Raw genomic sequence first — 18,933 nt, forward strand, 5'->3', positions numbered from 1 at the left:
ATACATCTAAACCTTTTTGAAGGATTCACACACATACACATAATACGCCCAATGGTGTATACAAGACACAAACATACTAAGTACGCCAACTTGCTTATCACTCAAATGTATATTGCACGCCAACTTAGTAACCCAGACAAATCTATCTTCATGTCAGCTCCGTACTCAGAATTCAGAATTAGAGGCATATCACTCAATCATTTTCACATACATTCTTCCCCTAACTCCTCATATCATTCTCATTTAGAATATAACATGTTTTATCATGATCTGTCAATCCGGTTTGCAAGATAGTTGCCCTACTGAAAGCTATACAAACGTATCTCCTCATTTCCATCACCACATTGTTGGGAAATGTGTCAATATTGTAGTAAATATGTAACTATTTTCTATTTATTTGAACGATGAATAAATAACTAAAGTTAATTTCACATTTCACTATTATATCTTTTGTATTTTCTGTCTTTTATATTTTGCATGCATAGCGAAATTGTAACAAGCAAATATTAGCTCATTGATTGTCTAAAGTTTGAACTGAAGATAAGTAGCATTGTAAAGAACGTTTACATTGCAAGAAAGAGAACTTACTTCAGTAGATAATCTAAATGAGTCCATAATCTTGTAAAAAAAATCAAACTGAGCATTTGATTCAAATATTGAGAAGGATTATTATATCGTTTCAATTCCAATTGAGGAAATGATTAGTCTTGGTTATCGGAGCAGTTGACTCCACGGGTAGAGACATAGATGTATTCATTGGTAGAATGATTCATTGGACTAGACTCAAGATGAATTAATTCTAAATCTATTTGTGAATTAATTCACTTGTGACGTTTATGGTGTGATTTACCTAAATCTTAAGTTAGTCACTGGCCATACGTATGCAACTCATGTGCTTTGATATAAGTGGAGGTTTATGCTTTAAAAATGATCGAACCCATAGACGGTATGTTAGGTACATGACTTTTGTATGGCATGTCTTTACTAGCAACAGTGGAATTCATAGCTCAATTAAAGAGTTAATGATATCCTCTCATTGGCATTTTGTGGATTGATAAATATGGAATGTGGTCACAGGTTGCTTGTTCTTGAACAAGTAACTTATCACAGTCATTTGTTGACATTGATCATATTAATCATTAGGAAGACACAATGGTGATAATGAGATAAAATATGATTGTACTGAGTGAATAGATTTAACTCAAAGGAATCAAGGATATCATATGAGTGTAACACACACAAGACGAGGTCATTAGACAAAGCAGTTGGATGAATTGCTTTCGTAAAAAATATATAATAAGGAGTTTCTAATCATGGTACTTCTTGTGGACTGACTCCATGATTAAGCAATTACGAATCATCAGAACGATGCTTCTGGACATAATTGCAATTACTAAAGCCTGATTGTATATGTCTGATTGGTCCTTTCGCTAGTTCAACAAAAATCGATCGGACTGCATTTGAATCAGAAGCAAATTCTACGACTTTGGGAATAATTTAATTGAATTGACTTATTCAATGTGGAATTAAATTAGGTGGTCGTACGAATTGTTCAACTGAAGAATTTGATTAAAGAATTTTCTTAAAAAAATAATTTGGAAAATCTAAGTGATTTTTTAGAAAAATTAATTTTGATCAAGTAAAATTAAATTAATCAAATCAATTAAAATTAATATGATATTTTTGGAAGTTAATTTTCAAGTCAGACAATTGGCCTGAGTAATTGAACTTGAAAATTGGACCTGAGATCATAAGTTGAGACTGAGAGCCCAAAACCGAGATCAAGACCCAAAAATTGATCGAACTAGGCTTGATATGTGAAACCGGGCCGATGGTCCAACCGGTGGCAAGACCAGATTGATTGGGTCATCACTAGCCCGGGCTGAACCGGCAGTAGCGGAACCAATTCAGGGTGCCATAAAGGTGTCACACCTGCATCACCGGACACGGTAATACCGGTGGCGCGACGGCTGCGTCCCGATGGCCGACGTCGGTTGGTCATCGGTGGTTGAGCAGTGGAAGAGTTACACTTCTGCTAGGACTCTACCAGAGAATTTGATTTTATATTAATTATTCCAAAATAATATTATTTTAATAATTTAATATTAAAGTGATTATCGTAATATTAAATTTAAATTAATGTTTATCTATAAGATTTAATATTAAATTTAATCTAATATTTATCTTGATAAATATTATATTAATTTAATATTAAAGTGATTAAGTTTAATCATAATTGAATTCTCTAAACTCTCCCTATATAAAGCGAGTCTTGGGTCATTATTTTCACATACTTGAATTCAAGAGAAAGTTGTAGAGAGAAAATTCTTTAAAGAGATTATTCTAGAAAATTTCTAAAGATATTTTTCTGATTTATAACTTGACCCAAAAGTTAAGAGAAATTACAAAATTACCTAACTGATAATTTTGGTGAAAGTTTTTCTGATTCAAAACGAGCCCACACTCAACAGATTTTAGCTTAAGGATGATTATTTATGCAAATTGGTAAATTTTATTTTGGAAAAAAAATAAACTATGGTTTCCCTAAATTTATTTTCCGTTGTGATAAGTGATAAAAGTAACATATTTTAATCCCATTCTTAATGCGTTTTTTGATGATTATTTATGCAAATTGGTGAATTTTACGGTCCTAATCCTTTGAATTCATGTTTCTATATTTAGGAGAGCATTTTGGAGCAAAATGAGCGAAAATCAGACATAATGAACGAAAATTAAGAAGCCACACGGGCTGGACACACGGCCATATGCCAGACAGTGTTGATTTCACGACTTGCATCCCAAACATGCAGAAAAACGCAATTTTTAGGCTTTCTGAGCATTCTAAAGTTTATAAATACCAAATAGAAGAAGAGAGTAGGGGGCGATGAGAGAATATTGAAGAAAAAAACTCGAAGAACACCATTGGAGCCAACTCTGAACCAAATTTCCATTAAGATTGAAGACTTCCTTTTAAGTTCTTTTGAAGTTTTTATGAGTTTCTTTATTTTTTGTGGTTATTCTGACTTTTAGATGTTTTTATTCGCAATTATGAACTAATTCCCTAGATATCTAAGGAAGATGAGCCCTATGATGAATTCTATTATTTTATTTCTATTTTATGCGATAAATACTTGATTATTATTCTCGTTATGTGTGCTTATCTCTTGTTTTAATATTTACGGGATATTAATTCATGTTTAATGTGCTTAAATCAGAGGAGGAAAAGTCTCTGTTTAAGAGTAGATCTAGCATAATTGAGTGGAGTTGTATATAATTCTAGAAATAGGACAACATAAATTTACCAGATTAGAGTCAAATCTATTTGGGGAATCCATAAATAGAGTTAATGCGGCAATAGGGGTTTTAATTAGAAAGAAATTTCAATTAATCAACCTAGGGTCAGCTGCTCTTACTTTCATTTAGGGAGTTCTGCGAATCAAGATACCAAGTGATTAAATCGTTTAATTTAGATTCATAATAATAGATAAAGTCTAGGTGGATTCTTTCCTGGGTATTGTTTCTCTTATTGGTTATTATTCGATTAATTTCATGATTCATTCTCTGTTGAGTTCTTTAGTTAGATTAATTTAGTAATCTTAGTTTAAAATAATCACTCCAATTTGTCGACTAAATAATAGGATAACAGTAATTACTAGCACGTTTAATCCTCGTTGATATGATATCTCTACTCACCGTAGCTATACTATTTATCGATAGGTGCGCTTGCCTTTGCCATATTTTTAGTTAGTAACGGGAAAACACATCATGCTGCGTTTTCCAAACCTATTTTTTCCAACACACATATCAAATCATATCATATCATATCATCATATCAGAAACAAATGGTAGTGGCTTAAGCATGAAGAATGATGCTTCCTTTATCTCATAAACAAACTGCACTCAGATTGATGGCTTTGGATAACTATTACCCACCCAACACCACACAACATCTTTCATCCATTACAAAGGGGGATTGCTTACTTATATGAATTATAAAATAAGGAAAATTACAATACATGGAAGTAAGATGGAACTTACTTGAAACTCTAGCACAATTTACAAAACAGGTCTCTTACCTTTATCGTTTGGACCTTCATTAGCTTTTTGAGCTAAAATGAAAATAATTAAATATATCAGATAATCAATCTATCAAATTTCATGCATGCAATAACCAACAACACTTAATCCAGAATTAGGAAGTTTCCTTCCTCCCACACTATATTAATATTTATGCATGCAGAACGAGAAACACGTAAATGACTTAAAAAGTAACCTACGTTTCATCAGTAATTACCAGTGAGCTGGTACTAACGTATAAGTTAGCTGAATATTGTGAACCTTTACTCTGAAGAGGTTTTTTGAACTTAGGTTTTCAAAGAGTTTCAGAGAAAATCAAGGAAGATGAAAACGTAAAGGTATTCAAAAAAACCATCGCTATCCTTATATATTTAAGCACGGAGATAAGAATTAGTGAGAAAAATCAGATAATTTTAGTAACACTCTTAGTTCCCGTGATTAAGTGCACGTAACATAATTTAAGTCTTATCATCTACAATAGTCTAGTTTCTTTCTAACTAAATCTCAACTTAACTAACCAAATTACCATTTTGAAATAATAAAGAAATCTGAACAACTGTGAACTTAGCGAGTTCACCTAAAGCATTTGGTTTGGGTGGATACTTAACAAAAGAGTTCGCCAAACCACAGAACCTGCCAAAACTAAGAGTTCGCTAAATGACACAATACATGTAATTATATACCTAGTCACAACAAACATTTTACTTATTTATATCTATCCTTATTTTACCAATTATATGCCAAATAGTAACCAGATACAGAGACTTCGCCGGGCGGGCTGTCACATTAAGGATACTAATTTGATGGAGATAGAGAAAAAGAATAAGTTGATTATACTAGAAAGCTCGTTTTTTCTCATATGATTATAATCTCAAACTTATGTATGAAGTTTATAAAACATCCTTTTTCGGCATCATGAAACTTGAACTTGTGAGCGCATAACCATTGTCAATTGGGTCCGAGTTATACTTGAACTCATGATTATTTCACTGTGGACTAGGAGCTTGAGTTGCAATGTAATGGGCTTCTAAGGTGATGGTTCCATCCCTATACGATAGATGAAATGTGTAAGTCTTCGAGCGTCATCGTATCACCGTAAACTCAAACATACCTTAAAATTATCACAATGTTTACCTCAAACACAAACACAAATAAATTTTTCTTTCAAATTTCCAACACCAACACACAAAAAGAAAAACAATTTTTAGATGGAAAAAAAAAAGCATCTTACAAGGCACACTTTTAGCTCCATGGTTGCCACCTCAGCAGAAAATGCTTCCTATAGGACGCGTTTTTAGTTTCTTTCTTCAAAATCGACCTATTTCCTCAAATTTAAAAAAAAAACGGCCTGAATCCATAATTAACTTTTAAAATTAGTCTTTTTATCTAATTAACCACTCTTACATCTATATATAATTTTTTAAATTCTTACTATTGATTCCATTCAGGTTTGATTTCAAGGCCAATTGAATAGAGATTTAGCTATAAGAATTATTGAATTGTGTCAAAGACAATAGAGGGTAGTTATCCAATATGTCTCGAAGGAGGCTAATACAATTGCACATGGTCTTGCTGGATTGATGAAATAATTTCCTGTTGGTTTACATGCTTTTCAGGATATACTTTTAATGGTAGCGGATCAATTACGAAAAAATAATTCTTTCTCTAGCTTAAGATACTATAGTTAATATGTAATTGTTATTATTTTATAAAAAAAAAAAGTGTTTTTAAACCTAGAACCTCAATCCAAACGACATCAATGGTAAATAAGGAAGCAAAAGATTTCTAGTCCGTCGGATCCATATCGACCTGAAATATTCCAAGTTCTAACCGTCCATAACTTTCTCCGATAACCACCAATATATAAACGAAATTCTCCTTCCAAAGCGATCGCGTGTTCCTCCAGCCAGGCCGAACAAAGAAATCGATCGCTAACTCGGAGCTCCGAACCTAACCCTAATCGGACCCTACACTATATCCAAGAAGTAGAAGAACAAGATGTCAGGCGTAACCAATCAAGAGGAAGACAAGAAACCCGCTGATCAAACGGCTCACATTAATCTTAAAGTCAAAGGCCAGGTTGGAAAATTTCCCAATTCCCCCCTATTGTTTTAATAGTTTTTTCTGTGGTTTGTGGGTTTTTAAATTTATAGTGATTTTTTTTATAATACAAGAAAGATTTTATATTAGGGTTTTTTTTTTGGCTAGATTTATTTGATTGGGTCTATTGTTTACCTTAAATTAGAAAATTTATGAATTAATTTTTTAAAGTTATTTTCTTTAACTGCTATAGTATGCTCATTACTTCGTTATACTATACTTGAAGAAACTTTTATTGAAATGTTGAGAGTGAACGCTTGTATGATCGTCTTTCTATTATATTTTGTGTGTTTAGAATTAAACCCTTTTATTATTATTTATAATAATGCCATCTCTATGTGCTGTTTTCGTGAATTCATGATTGTCTCTCACGGAGCACAGGCTGGTAATTCAAACAGTTTACTGCAAAGGTTATGCTTTAGTTAAAAATGGGAACGTAAGGAAAATCATGCTTCTGTGCTTGAAACACCTTGATAAGAAAGACAACATTTTGGGAACATTGTTGTTACTGTACGGTTAGATTGGATTATGTTGCAGAGCATTGCTGGGTTGAAATAATGTTTTATGTTATGTTACTCAAAATGCTTATTCATATATTTGCTTGTTATAGGATGGGAATGAAGTTTTTTTTAGGATTAAGAGAAGTACTCAACTGAAGAAGCTGATGAATGCGTACTGTGATCGACAATCAGTGGATTTCAACTCTATTGCTTTCCTGTTTGATGGCCGCCGTCTGCGAGGGGAGCAAACTCCAGATGAGGTCTCTCTCTCTCTCTCTCTCTATATATATATATTTATATGTGTACATTGTTTTATTTGTTGTTTCTTACTTTTTATGTGTGTTTTTGTTACTACAGTTGGAAATGGAAGAAGGGGATGAAATAGATGCAATGCTACATCAAACTGGTGGTGCTATGGCCTAAGTGGCTAGTTTTTAGGTTACGTAATGCGGTAGGATTTAAACGGTAGTACTTATGAAATCAGGATCTATTAAATATAACCTCTAAAACCTATGTTGGTTGGACTCTTCGTTTTTCTAAAAAAAATCCATGTTTGACTCTTTTAGTCGACATGGGTTTTATTCTTCTTAAAAAACAGATGGAGCGTACCCGTGTTGGGCATCTGTTTATATCCGGCATTCATCTTTGAGTCCGAGTAACATAGCATAAACTATGTGGTGCTGTCTGTTATATGCTTGGTGACTGTTTGTGGATATTTTGAGTAGTATGCATATATGGGTGTTTATGGAAAGCTGTGTTGACAAAATTCTTTTATCTGTTTTTTCTTATTGCTTCACTAATCACCATTGCCGGGCATTTCCTTAAGCTTCAGATTACTAACATCAGAACTGGCATAGGGTGTTCGATGTCACATTGATAACAGGCTAATCAATTAGAAAAGGGTTAATACTTCGCAACTTAAACTTGGTTGGTATTATAAGATATTTTATTTTGGATTCGATTGGTATAGAATGTGATGACATTGAATCAATCACGTGTCAAGTATTAATAAAACAAATAAAGATTTAAAAAAATAAAAACTATTGTGTTTTGAAAATGAAACTAGATAAACAATTATTTAGATTATATTTAGATTCTAATCATCAATTTGTTGAGATTCATTTTAGATGATTTCTTTTTAGTAATTTTATACATTTTAATTTTTAATTATGAGTTTTCATGTTTATATTATCTTAAAATAAAATTTTTTTTAAATATATAAATATTTAAAAAATTAAAATTATAAAGTTAAATAAACATAGATGCGATATGATATCATATGGTATAGTATTGATTGTTAGTGTCACCGTCATATTTTAATATATTAATGTAAAGGTATTAAAATATAATAAAATTTAAATTTAAGTACTAATTAAATATTTTTAAAATTTGAATTAAAAAAATCAGTTTGTGATTTTAATTTTTAATCAGAAGTAGAGTAGATTAGAAATGTTGAGTGGTGTGAAAAGATTTAATATTGATTTTGAGAGAGAAAGAAATAAATGATTGATGACCAAACAAAAAAAAATGAAATATATGAATAGAAAAGGAGGCCTTGCAACATATTTTAAAAGCTTTCCCAATAGCTATGCACTCAGTCTCCTGTCCACAAACTACTTGTCAATGTCAGATATCCATGTGCAAATATAATATTTCACTTTTGATTAAATTCTTAAACATTATGTATTCAATATTAAAATATGAGATATAAATAATGATAATGATAATAATAGCAAACATTAAATTGTATTTTTCATGATCCAAACAAGTAGTACATCATGAAGCCAATAAGCATATAGCAGTTTCAACAAAGTCGATAACAACAGTGCAAACTGAGTTTGCTTATTTAGGCTCTTGGTGCCAGCCATAATCCATAGAAATTCCAACTAAGCTGAAATTGTGGAAACAGTACCTGCAAGGTACAGGGTTCTATTAATGAAATGCTAATGCAGAACAAGGCACTGTTGTGTCCCAGCCACCATAGCATGGTGGGAAGTTTCGGTGATGCCATTCTCTTTTTCAATAGATTGAGCTTTTGTATCAGGCTCCTCAACATTTTCAGTTGCATCTTTGCCACCGCCAATGGCTTCAAAGATAAGTGCATTCACTTCATCAAACCTCTCGTCAGAGAGAGATACCTCTGCAAGTAGCCTCCAAGCATTTTCGTCGGACGCCTCATCATAGTCCTTCCTCCTCTTCAACACCATATGACCACTAATTTCCCACACAGCCGGGTTCACCTGGGTGTCCAAAAGCTCTACGCTCACTTCCCCAAGAGCTTGTTTCTCAGCATAACACTGTTGGTTCAATTGACATTCCAAATTCAATTGTAAGCACTAACAGTTACGATGGAGATGATAAAAATGGTGCTAACCATGCTGCTTCTACTTTGTTACCTGAGGGAGGAGGAAGATCCGCTTTCCACAATCAGAGATGAGGACATTGTATGCTATGTTGTTATCTTGAAGGCAAATGCACGCATCAGACACTGTGTCAGACAAGTCTTGAAGAGTGTTACCACCCTCAAAGACAACACCTCTGACCGGATACTTTAAAAGCTCTGAGATGATGACTCCATCATTCAGAGTGGTTATCTTCTTGGTAGGAGCTTTCTCAATGGGAAAGGCCACAGCCAAGTAGTAAGCCTGCAGCAATTGCAATAGTTAAAAACCACCTTCTCTTTTTCAGATAGGACATAAACTATATCTATTTAACAGTTTAAAAAGTACATGAATAGTACCAAGTTGGGAGGTTAGATACCTGGAAGTGCAGGTGATTGATTGTAGCAAATGCACCCAAGCTGTTGTAACCCAATCTAAAGTACGGATTCCCAGCTTCAGCTGCCATATAGAGCGCAAGCAAAAAGCTCTCACGGTCGATCCTCTGAGGCAAGCATTCAAGAATTCGAGGGATCAACAGCACATGTCCGTATTCAATAGGACTAACCTGTCAAATTGTATACAAACAATGTTTAACCATACAAGTCTAGCTTTCTTCATCAACCAGTTAGTTCAACAGTTTAAATAAGTACAATAACATACGTTTATGGCAACAACACTTGGGTGATTCTCAACATCAATGGGAGCATTCGGGAAGAACTGAACTTCACCATCTTCACTTGCTTCAAACTGGAAGAGCACCTCTTCTTGTCCGACTTTGGTAAAGTTGAATTTGTTCCCATCGAAGGGCTGGAGAACCTTATCTACACGGAACTCAGTTGGCCTCTTCTTAAGGTGGCGGCCCTCGTTCAGCTGGGCAATAAAGCCATATTCACCAGGAATCACCTAAAGAAGCATAAACAGAGAAATTTTAGAAGGTACCAACAACTCGATTAACCATAAAATCTATGGTTTTTCCAATTTCAGATAAACAAGTGAAGCAAGGGAATCGAAAAGGAGCCGAAAAGAAGACCTTGGTTTCACAGGCAGTAACATCATATCGAAAGAGCCCTCTTTGCATGCGATCCTCCCACTACCATAAAACCATAAAGTATTTGTTAACCTCTCTATTTGTAAACACAACAGTCGTTAATCATAAATTGATAACAATGGTCTTAAAGCTTATTCACCACAAGCTTAATAATAAAATTTACCTCCCCAAGAACGAGAGAATCAAGAAAAGCAACTGGAGGCTCTTTGTTATCACTTTCAAATGCATCTTTTTCACTCTCCTTCTTGAAAGCATATAAAGGAAGCTTTGCTCCTATAAACCAAACCCAGTTCTTCAAATACATCTATCAAAATTTATCCAAAAGAGCAAGGATCAAAAAGTAAATTTAACAGATACCTGAAATGCAACAGTTTCTAAGGCAATTCTTCCCACAACCACCGCTCCGGCGAGCAGTCTCTTCCGCCTCATCCTTTTGATAATTCGAAACAACAGTAGGAACCCTCTTAATACTGAGCTGCATCATCTTTGCTACTACTTCTCTTCTTTATTTATCCAATAAGAGATCAAATAAAGAAAACCCCAAAAAAACAACAAAAAACAAGCTTTCTTCGATAGTAATTTTTTACAGACTAATAAGCTAGCTAAAAATAGGGTACCCAAACTCTAAAAGACAATCCCACCACCAGCAAGGAAGAGGAGATCGGAAGGATTGCCGCCTTCGGAAGGCAAAGCTCCACGCCCGCCGTGCGGCGAAGGGTTGCTCTCGATCACACAACCCTTACGTCGTCCAGCTCGGACATGAAAAAGAGACCGAGAAACTTTGTATATAGCCGTGATGTCCACAATGTGTAACCTTGGGTGTTACCCCCGAAATTCAAATAACCCACCTTCAAACTACCTTAACCAAATATCCAAACTCTCTGAGTTCTATTACCAAACACCTAGTGGCCACCCAAAGATTCAACCTTTGCTCTTGATTTTTATTTTCAGCTGGTGTAGGAGATATATATACTAAATTAATAAGAGGGGAGTGAAGGAGAAGGCAAATAGTGTGGTGTCTGTTTTCTCAAGGGATTGTGGCTATAGTTTGGGCGAAGTGGGTACTAGAGGAAGCTAGTGGCCCAGATGCTTCCTTCAGGGTTAAATTTCTATGGGCTTCAGGACAAATTACTTGACAGAGAGATATGAAAAGGAAAGAAACAAAGAGGGTATTTCTCAGAGTTTTATTGGGTTTTTTCTTCTTCAAACCATACGAGGGAGCCTCGAAAGGGACAAGGCGGAGCCGGTGACGGTGAGTTTGGGGACCCTCGTCAGACCTCTGTCTGATCCACAGTAAACAACACCTTCAACAATTTATGCCAGTGGCGGAATTAAAATCCTTGCGCAATCAGGGTTTTCAGTTCTGTTTAAAGAAACGAAAATGATTGAAATCCCAATTTCCTGGGAAATGTAGGGTTAATTAAAGCCTTAACCACAACACACGTTCCCTTAATTATAGACCAAATCATCATACCATAAAAATAGTAATAATAAACTATAGGCTAAACTACCCATTCTCACTCTAAAATAACATCTCTATTATTTTCTACCCTCCAAAAAATTATTTATCAATTTACTCCCTCTAAATAAGATAATTTTGCGAAACTAAAATTTCTGTTTTCTTTTAACGAATTGCTTATGCCCATCAAATGATTGACATGTGATATTTTTTTTTACTGAATTTCAACTAAAGTTTTGGAGAAAAATTTTGGACTAATTATAGGGAGGTCCCTGAACTTTAGTCAAAAGTTAACAAAAAAAATACCATGTGTTAGCCACTCAATGTGCTAATGTGCAATCCCAACAATCCGTTAAAAGAAAATAAAAATTTTAACGACAGTGATTAATATGCACAGTTATCTTATTTGGAGTGACTAAATTAAAAAAAAAATTCAAAGTGATCAAAATAGGACAAACTTTATTTTAAAGTGACCATGGATATAATTTACCCTAAACTATAAATTTAGTCACTAATAATTAATTAAAGTTACATCTTGGTCATTGATTGAATCTTAAGTCGGTTAAAGATATTGTTATCCATATAAAAATATGTAAGTTCAAGAGCGTTAAAACTTATTTATTCTTTTATTTATACATCATTGTATCAAAACAAATTACATATTTGATCTAACTAAAAAAATCACTTTATCCTGATCTTTAAACTTTTAAAACTACTTACTTCTCTTAGTCATTAAATTTGTAAAATTTTCTATATAATCATTAGCCTTACAAATTTATTATGTTATGATCCCCTTAAATTGTATACTAGACCTTATAAATTTTCTTTTGAGTAAATTGAATTCTTTATCTTTCTTTTCTTTTTAAACTTTCCTCTTTTTTTCTTGGAAAATAGAGAAATAAAAAAATTAAATTCACTAAAAATAAAATTGTAAAGATTAGTTATATAATTATTTGACTTAAAATTTCATTTGAAACGATGGCATTAACCTGTCACATTAGGTTTTTACACTTTTAATGGGAGTTGTAACTTTTAAAATTAGATAACCAAAATGTACTTTTAAGAAAACATAAGTTATTATAATTTTTCTAAAAAAAATCAAAGCACTCATCTATTTATCTATACAATATATAAGTTCTTTCCTAAGTTGGTGCAGAATTTCAACTTAATTCGAAAATTAAATTAAAAATTTAAATTAAAAAAGTTATTGCAATAATTTTCATGAATAGTATTATAAAAAATTTAAAATAAAATGGCTTAATCTAGAGGAGATTCGAGGGGTTGGCATGGCCCCAACCCCTTAAAATAAAAAAAATGCCATTTAAACTCTCTAAATTTTTAAAAATTTTAAATTAATAAAGATAAAATTACACTTTAACTTCCTTAAAATTATAAAATTTAATTTAATACTTTAAAATTTATAAAGATATAGATTATAAAAATTAAAATTTTATTCGACCTCCTAAAAATTACTCTAGCTTCGCCTAGCTTAATCTACAATTTAAAATAAATTTATAAATAATATAAATAACTATTAAATAGTTAAGTAAGACTTATAGGTACTAAAATTAAAATTTTAGTAATTTCTATTTGCTTTTTCTGATCCATTATATTTTGTATGGAGATTTTTAAAGTGTTTCTTTAATTTGATTGATTAATATTATGAATGTATGACATAAATCTATATAGAATACTTGGTACATTGGTAATATAAAATTTTTATACTGATATTTGTTACATTAATAATATTTTTTATTCTTTAAAATATTATTATATCATTAATATTTTTATTATATAATAAGATTGAATTGGTCGAAATTTATATAATAATGGATAAGAATAATACCAAAATGACTGGAATGTCCTTTCAAAGCATCCATTGTCTCCAGCAAAGCAAGCATACAAAATAGGAACTTTCGTCTCCAGCTCAACGACATAAATGGCTATCAATCTTTGAAGGGATATAATAAAATAAGTGGTGGTCATGCCTCCAACCACAATCTATATGTATTTCCTTTGCTTCACTACTACTTTGTTAATAGCTTTATCGCACGGGAAATATACGTATTTATTTATTTATTTATAAGATAATGAAAAATATAAAATAATTTCAAATCATATTTTAAGTAACCGTAAAATATTTTTAAAAAAATTTATACTGTTTAAAAGATTAACACGTCGTAGAACTATAATTTTATGGTTTTTATAAAAATATCTTAAATTTTGAATAATTATAAAATATTTATTCTTTTTATTATGCATGTAAATGACTTGAAATAACACTAAAAGTAGATGGTGCCAAAGAGATTAACGCCAGTAACATACCACGTCAGTCATAGAATTAAAAATTATTTTTTTGTGGAATCATAGTAAATGGCGCCATCTGTATATATATTAAGGAAATACTGATATTTCTCAATAATTGGGGAGCTAAAAAAATAAATAATGATGGTGAAATCTTAGAGAATGACGCCATCACTTTATTTTGTTAGGGTTATTTTTTTTAGTTTTTTGTAATTTAAAAATAAAAAAATGTTATTTTATTTAGTGGAGTCGTAGAGAATGGCGTCACTAGTCTAATCATCATACCTTTTTTAAAATATATATTTTTTAAATCTGTCATACCTTTTTTTAAAATATATTTTTTAAATTTAAATTTAAAAATGATATTTTATTTGGTGGAGCCATTCTCTTTAGTGTGGTCAAATAGTTACATATAACCCTAATGATGATCATTCTAAGTTAAAGAATTTTTTAAAATTATATTATGTTAGAGGATGGATGGAGAGAGATGAGGAGTGTTTTTATTTATTTATTTTAAATTTATGTTTTTGTGTTTCCGTTTATTTAGTAAATATCTAAAGATTATTACATCCATCACAAAAGAATTTTATACTTTTTATAATCAATGCTAGGACTTAGAAAAAAAACTTCAATATTCTTATTTCGTTTTCACAAACTTACTCATTTGTACCCCATTAGATTTATACATTTAGATGTTTGGACTGTTGCTTTAAAAACTTCTCAAATTTAATTTTTACTTAAATTGCGTCTTTCTATTTTAGCCAATATATTCCATGTCTTTTTTTTTGACAAATTATTTAAGTTCCTCATTTTCTTTCATTATCTCAACAATACTATTGTGTGCAAAATCATTATCAACAATTTTCTATTTTCCATGGTTCTATACTTTCTCGCATTGACATAACTTATTGAGATCTCTTTATTTTTATTATTTCATTCTTTAATTTCTTTATTTTTATTATTTCATTCTTTAATTTCTTTATTTTTATTATTTCATTCTTTAATTTCATGTACCTAAATCTCTTCTAGAGTTTCAAGAATTAGTTATGTCTTGAGTCTCTTCAAGAGCACTTGACTCCAGTATATGACCATCTATATTTATTATTTCTTGTACGAGATTTTTTATATTTGGAACCGATTAATCTACCATGCTTCAAGCATGTATTACTTTCATTTATTCTAACAAGTTGTCCTACTAGGACCTCAACAAATCAGTTGATATATAACTGGTTATTCTCATTAAGTCAGAAAATGCATTTGGCAATTAACTTGCAATAAAGTGAATTATCATGTTGAACTTCTGGTTCAAATTACTTTCTATGAGGATCTAAATAATGATAATTCATTCTAAGTAATTATTTCACCCATCTATCATTTCTCTCCCCCTAATGTTGGTAAAATTTTCAAACCAAAATAATAAAATCATATAACAATTAAATCTCTAATATTGAAAAAAATCCGGTTTGAAAATGGTTTTCTTGCACAGTAGAAAATTCAAATTTTTGAAAATCGACTCGATTTGTAATATTTATAACAATAAACCATAACCAAATTCATATTAGTGTTTCTGGCTTAGCGGACATTTATTGTTCTTAGCTTTCAATCAAACGATTTTCTCCGCTATTCTTGTACCACAAACTACTTCGAGTGTGGGCTCGAACCAATTGAATCATAACACAAAACTAGAAAAAAGTGTTATTTTCCTTTTTTGGGGTGAAAACGAAAATTCTCTCTTCTTTAATAGAAACTAGTAGAATTGTTATTCTGAAAAATATATTTAATAGTTAAGAATAAATTCTCTCTATTTTTAGGCAGAGTAACAATCTCTCAAAGTTGTGTAAATAGCTCTACTAGTGCCATCTATTTATAGGGTAAAAAGGTAGAATCCTTATTGAATTGTAGTGATTTATTTCAAATAGAAAAACAACTTCCTATTTAGAGTAGGAGTGGGGTGAACGACACACCCTAGTATTTCTACTAGGGTTGTCGCCCCCCTTTATGTTTTATGAGGGGTTTTGGGCTTCTCTCACATCGGGACCAATTACGAGTACTTCCTAGGCCTTTTGACCCATTAATCTATAATGTGATCCAACCCGATTCAGTTTTTCTATTTCCCAAAATAAACTTTAACATTCTATATTGGACAATTTCCTCATTCCTATTTTATCCCTAGTAAAATTTTGACGATTTTACCTCCAGTAATTTTTTTGACGATTTTACCCCTGGTAAAATTTTGAGAAAATATGTTCAATATTTCATAACTTAACATGTTCACTGTGACTGAATGGTTTTTTTTTTTTTTCATTTTCTAGCTTCAAAACAACTCAAAAACATAAACTCATTCTTCCAATCATTTTTAAGTAATCCATATAGAATTGCAAATGGATCATTTCCATTTCTATTTCCATTTTTGGAAACAAACATTCATTTCCAAATGATTCCATTTTTCCATTTCGAAAAAACCATAATCATTCCTGAATATTTTCCATTTCTCTTTTCCTATTATTCTATTCATTTCTATTCAAACTCACAATTCATTTCTTGTTTCAACGAGCTAATGGAGGGACCAATTGGACATATGTAATTAGGGCTTAAATAATTTATAATTAAGTTCCAAAATTTCGTCGATTAATTATAAGCTCATTTAGTCACGAAGTCATTCCACTATAGTATTGTGACTGAGCTCTCCCAAATGACATTCCATTACGAAAGCAACTACTCAGTGTTTGTCTAATGACCTAGTCATAAGTGTGTTACCCTCATAGAATATCCTTGATCTCTTTGAGATAAAATCCATTTTCCTAATATGATCATATTTATCTTATGGTAACCATTACATCTTCCTTCATGAAAAGTCAATTACTATCGAATAATAATTAAGTCATTCATCACAAAGATGAAGACCCATGGCCATGTTTACTTTTCATATACCATGTAATGCCAATAAGATGATATCATTCACCCATGCCTTGGGATATGAATTCCACTGTTTTGAATAACGTTACATACTGTAGAAGTCGTACATCCGACGCACCAACTTTCGATTCCTTATCTATTCAAACTCAAACTTTTACTTACATTAAAATGTACAAGTCATGCATACATAGTCCGTTATCCACCTAGGGTTTAGGTATGCCACACTATGAACGTCACAAGTAAATAAATCCAATAACGGAGTCAAAATCTATTCCAATTGGGTTCTGTTTGATGTACTGTCTGTCTAGTCAGTCACATCTATGTCTCTATCTTCTAGGCGTCATCCGTTTTGATGCCTAAGACAAGTTATCTCCCCAATTAGACGTAATAGAAGACATATTAGCCTTTCAATCGATTTGCTCATTTTTTATTAGACTGAGGACATTTTTAAGTTCGTCTACTAATACAAGCTGTCTTTTCGTATTACGATCTGACCACGTAATACCACTTAGTATTAGTTAAATATTAGACAACTAATGAGTAATATTTTTTTCTATTTTGCTTTGTGTGTGTAACACCCCTAACCCAAATCTATCAACAGAACGGGGTTACGGAGCATTACTGGAGTTTACAAATCAAACGAATGGAAATTTCAAACATTTCATATCATGTCAATATTCATATCAAAACTAATAAAAATCATACATATTGTCCCATATACGAGCCCTTGAGGCCCAAAATATGCATTAGAAACAAGTCGGGACTAAATCAGAAAATCAGAGAATTTTTTGGAAAACATTAAAAATTTTCAACATTGCAGAGGTCACACGGCCAAGAGACACACCCTTGTCTTAGGCCATCTGGGCATTCAAAGTAGGGACACAGGGCTTTGTCCCAACCTAAGTCTGTGCCCGTGTAGCTCACTGACTTGGGCCACACGACCAAGCCACACGCTCGTGTGCTAGGCCGTGTACCCTTCGAAGTAACCTCACATGCCTGTGTGCCAAGCTGTGTGCTAGGCCGTGTAACAGCCTGACTTGAAATCCTTTGAAAGATACAGGGGACACACGACCGTGTCACCTGGCCATGTGTCACATATGGCTGAGACACATGCTTATGTAGATGAAAATAGGTCATTTACAAGCTATATTTCTCACCCAATTTGGCATAAACCTACACCTAACATTATGTATATAAGCAAGCCATAATAAGGTACCAGAACTATGCATTTTCTAGCCTTATACAAATGGTATGATCACATACAACCAATATGCCCTTAAGCACCTCAAGTGACAATTTATAAACATGACTAACCATATGTTCAATATAACCAATTGATCAACTAACATATATGCATATTTGCACCAAAACTTACGATGTAGATCAATTATCAAAACATACCATTTGGTACCAATTAATCACTCATTCACTAGCATCAAATGGTTATATAATTCACATATAACTTGTACACTAAAAACACCAAATAAGCCATTCAAACAAGTACCAATTCATAACAATTCTATCAAGTTTCAAAGCTTATACAAAAATGCATATTCAAACCACCATTTTACCTTTCATCATTTTACCATATCAAGCCATACATCAACATGATAAGACTATCTATATACATACCAAAATATACCAAAACATAAGCCAAATCGTATGGCTACAATCACAACAACACATATAAGCCAACATTAGCCAAAATAACCTATACATGCCATTATAACCAAAATTAAACCAATCAAAAGTACCAAATGAGCAGATGGATTGTGTGATATAGCTCCGACAAGCTTCCAACCCGAACGAGCTTTTGATTTACTATAAAACACGAAAAATACACAAAGTAAGCATTTAAGCTTGTAAGTTCGTATAACATAGAATTTAACTTACCATTTAGTCATAATTTAGGTAAGTAAACATAGTATATCCCAACTCAATTTGGCCAAATGCCTAAGCACATATTCACCAACATGTTAACCATATAAAACACATATAATAGCCAATAAACATGTATGAACATAACAAATAAGCAAGTTTCATATACATGTATCATCCATTTCATGTTTCAATACATCATATATGTAACACCCATTATCTGTATTCAACACCGGAACAGGATACAAGGCATTATCAGACTTACATCGT

General features: G+C 32.1%; 2 protein-coding genes across 2 annotated transcripts; one reads left to right on the plus strand and one right to left on the minus strand.

Moving 5' to 3' along the window:
- The first annotated feature begins 5,737 nt into the window (after positions 1–5,737).
- LOC108462970 (small ubiquitin-related modifier 1) lies at positions 5,738–7,428 on the plus strand. The gene is made up of 3 exons (XM_017762892.2): positions 5,738–6,156; positions 6,788–6,937; positions 7,035–7,428. The coding sequence occupies exons 1-3, from the start codon at positions 6,076–6,078 to the stop codon at positions 7,098–7,100; spliced, it is 297 nt and encodes a 98-aa protein (XP_017618381.1). The 5' UTR covers positions 5,738–6,075; the 3' UTR covers positions 7,101–7,428.
- A 976-nt stretch (positions 7,429–8,404) lies between these two features.
- Positions 8,405–11,581, minus strand: LOC108464116 (GDP-L-galactose phosphorylase 2). Its single transcript, XM_017764216.2, has 7 exons — positions 10,464–11,581; positions 10,270–10,379; positions 10,089–10,148; positions 9,719–9,961; positions 9,438–9,623; positions 9,074–9,322; positions 8,405–8,974 (listed from the first exon to the last, which is right to left on the minus strand). The coding sequence occupies exons 1-7, from the start codon at positions 10,588–10,590 to the stop codon at positions 8,621–8,623; spliced, it is 1,329 nt and encodes a 442-aa protein (XP_017619705.1). The 5' UTR covers positions 10,591–11,581; the 3' UTR covers positions 8,405–8,620.
- Between the last annotated feature and the right edge of the window lie 7,352 nt (positions 11,582–18,933).

The sequence above is a fragment of the Gossypium arboreum genome, chromosome 13, assembly GCF_025698485.1.
Source record: "Gossypium arboreum isolate Shixiya-1 chromosome 13, ASM2569848v2, whole genome shotgun sequence".
Classification (NCBI taxonomy): domain Eukaryota; kingdom Viridiplantae; phylum Streptophyta; class Magnoliopsida; order Malvales; family Malvaceae; genus Gossypium; species Gossypium arboreum.

What these genes read in the sequence shown, in the direction of transcription:
- LOC108462970 (XM_017762892.2), top strand. Translation starts at nt 6,076, where the DNA reads ATGTCAGGCGTAACCAATCAAGAGGAAGACAAGAAACCCGCTGATCAA. An exon ending in ATCTTAAAGTCAAAGGCCAG is followed by an intron (nt 6,157 to 6,787) that starts GTTGGAAAATTT and finishes TGCTTGTTATAG; the next exon opens with GATGGGAATGAAGTTTTTTT. An exon ending in GGGAGCAAACTCCAGATGAG is followed by an intron (nt 6,938 to 7,034) that starts GTCTCTCTCTCT and finishes TTGTTACTACAG; the next exon opens with TTGGAAATGGAAGAAGGGGA.
- LOC108464116 (XM_017764216.2), bottom strand. Translation starts at nt 10,590, where the DNA reads ATGATGCAGCTCAGTATTAAGAGGGTTCCTACTGTTGTTTCGAATTAT. An exon ending in ATTCTCTCGTTCTTGGGGAG is followed by an intron (nt 10,149 to 10,269) that starts GTAAATTTTATT and finishes GTTTTATGGTAG; the next exon opens with TGGGAGGATCGCATGCAAAG. An exon ending in GGATCTTCCTCCTCCCTCAG is followed by an intron (nt 8,975 to 9,073) that starts GTAACAAAGTAG and finishes TTGAACCAACAG; the next exon opens with TGTTATGCTGAGAAACAAGC.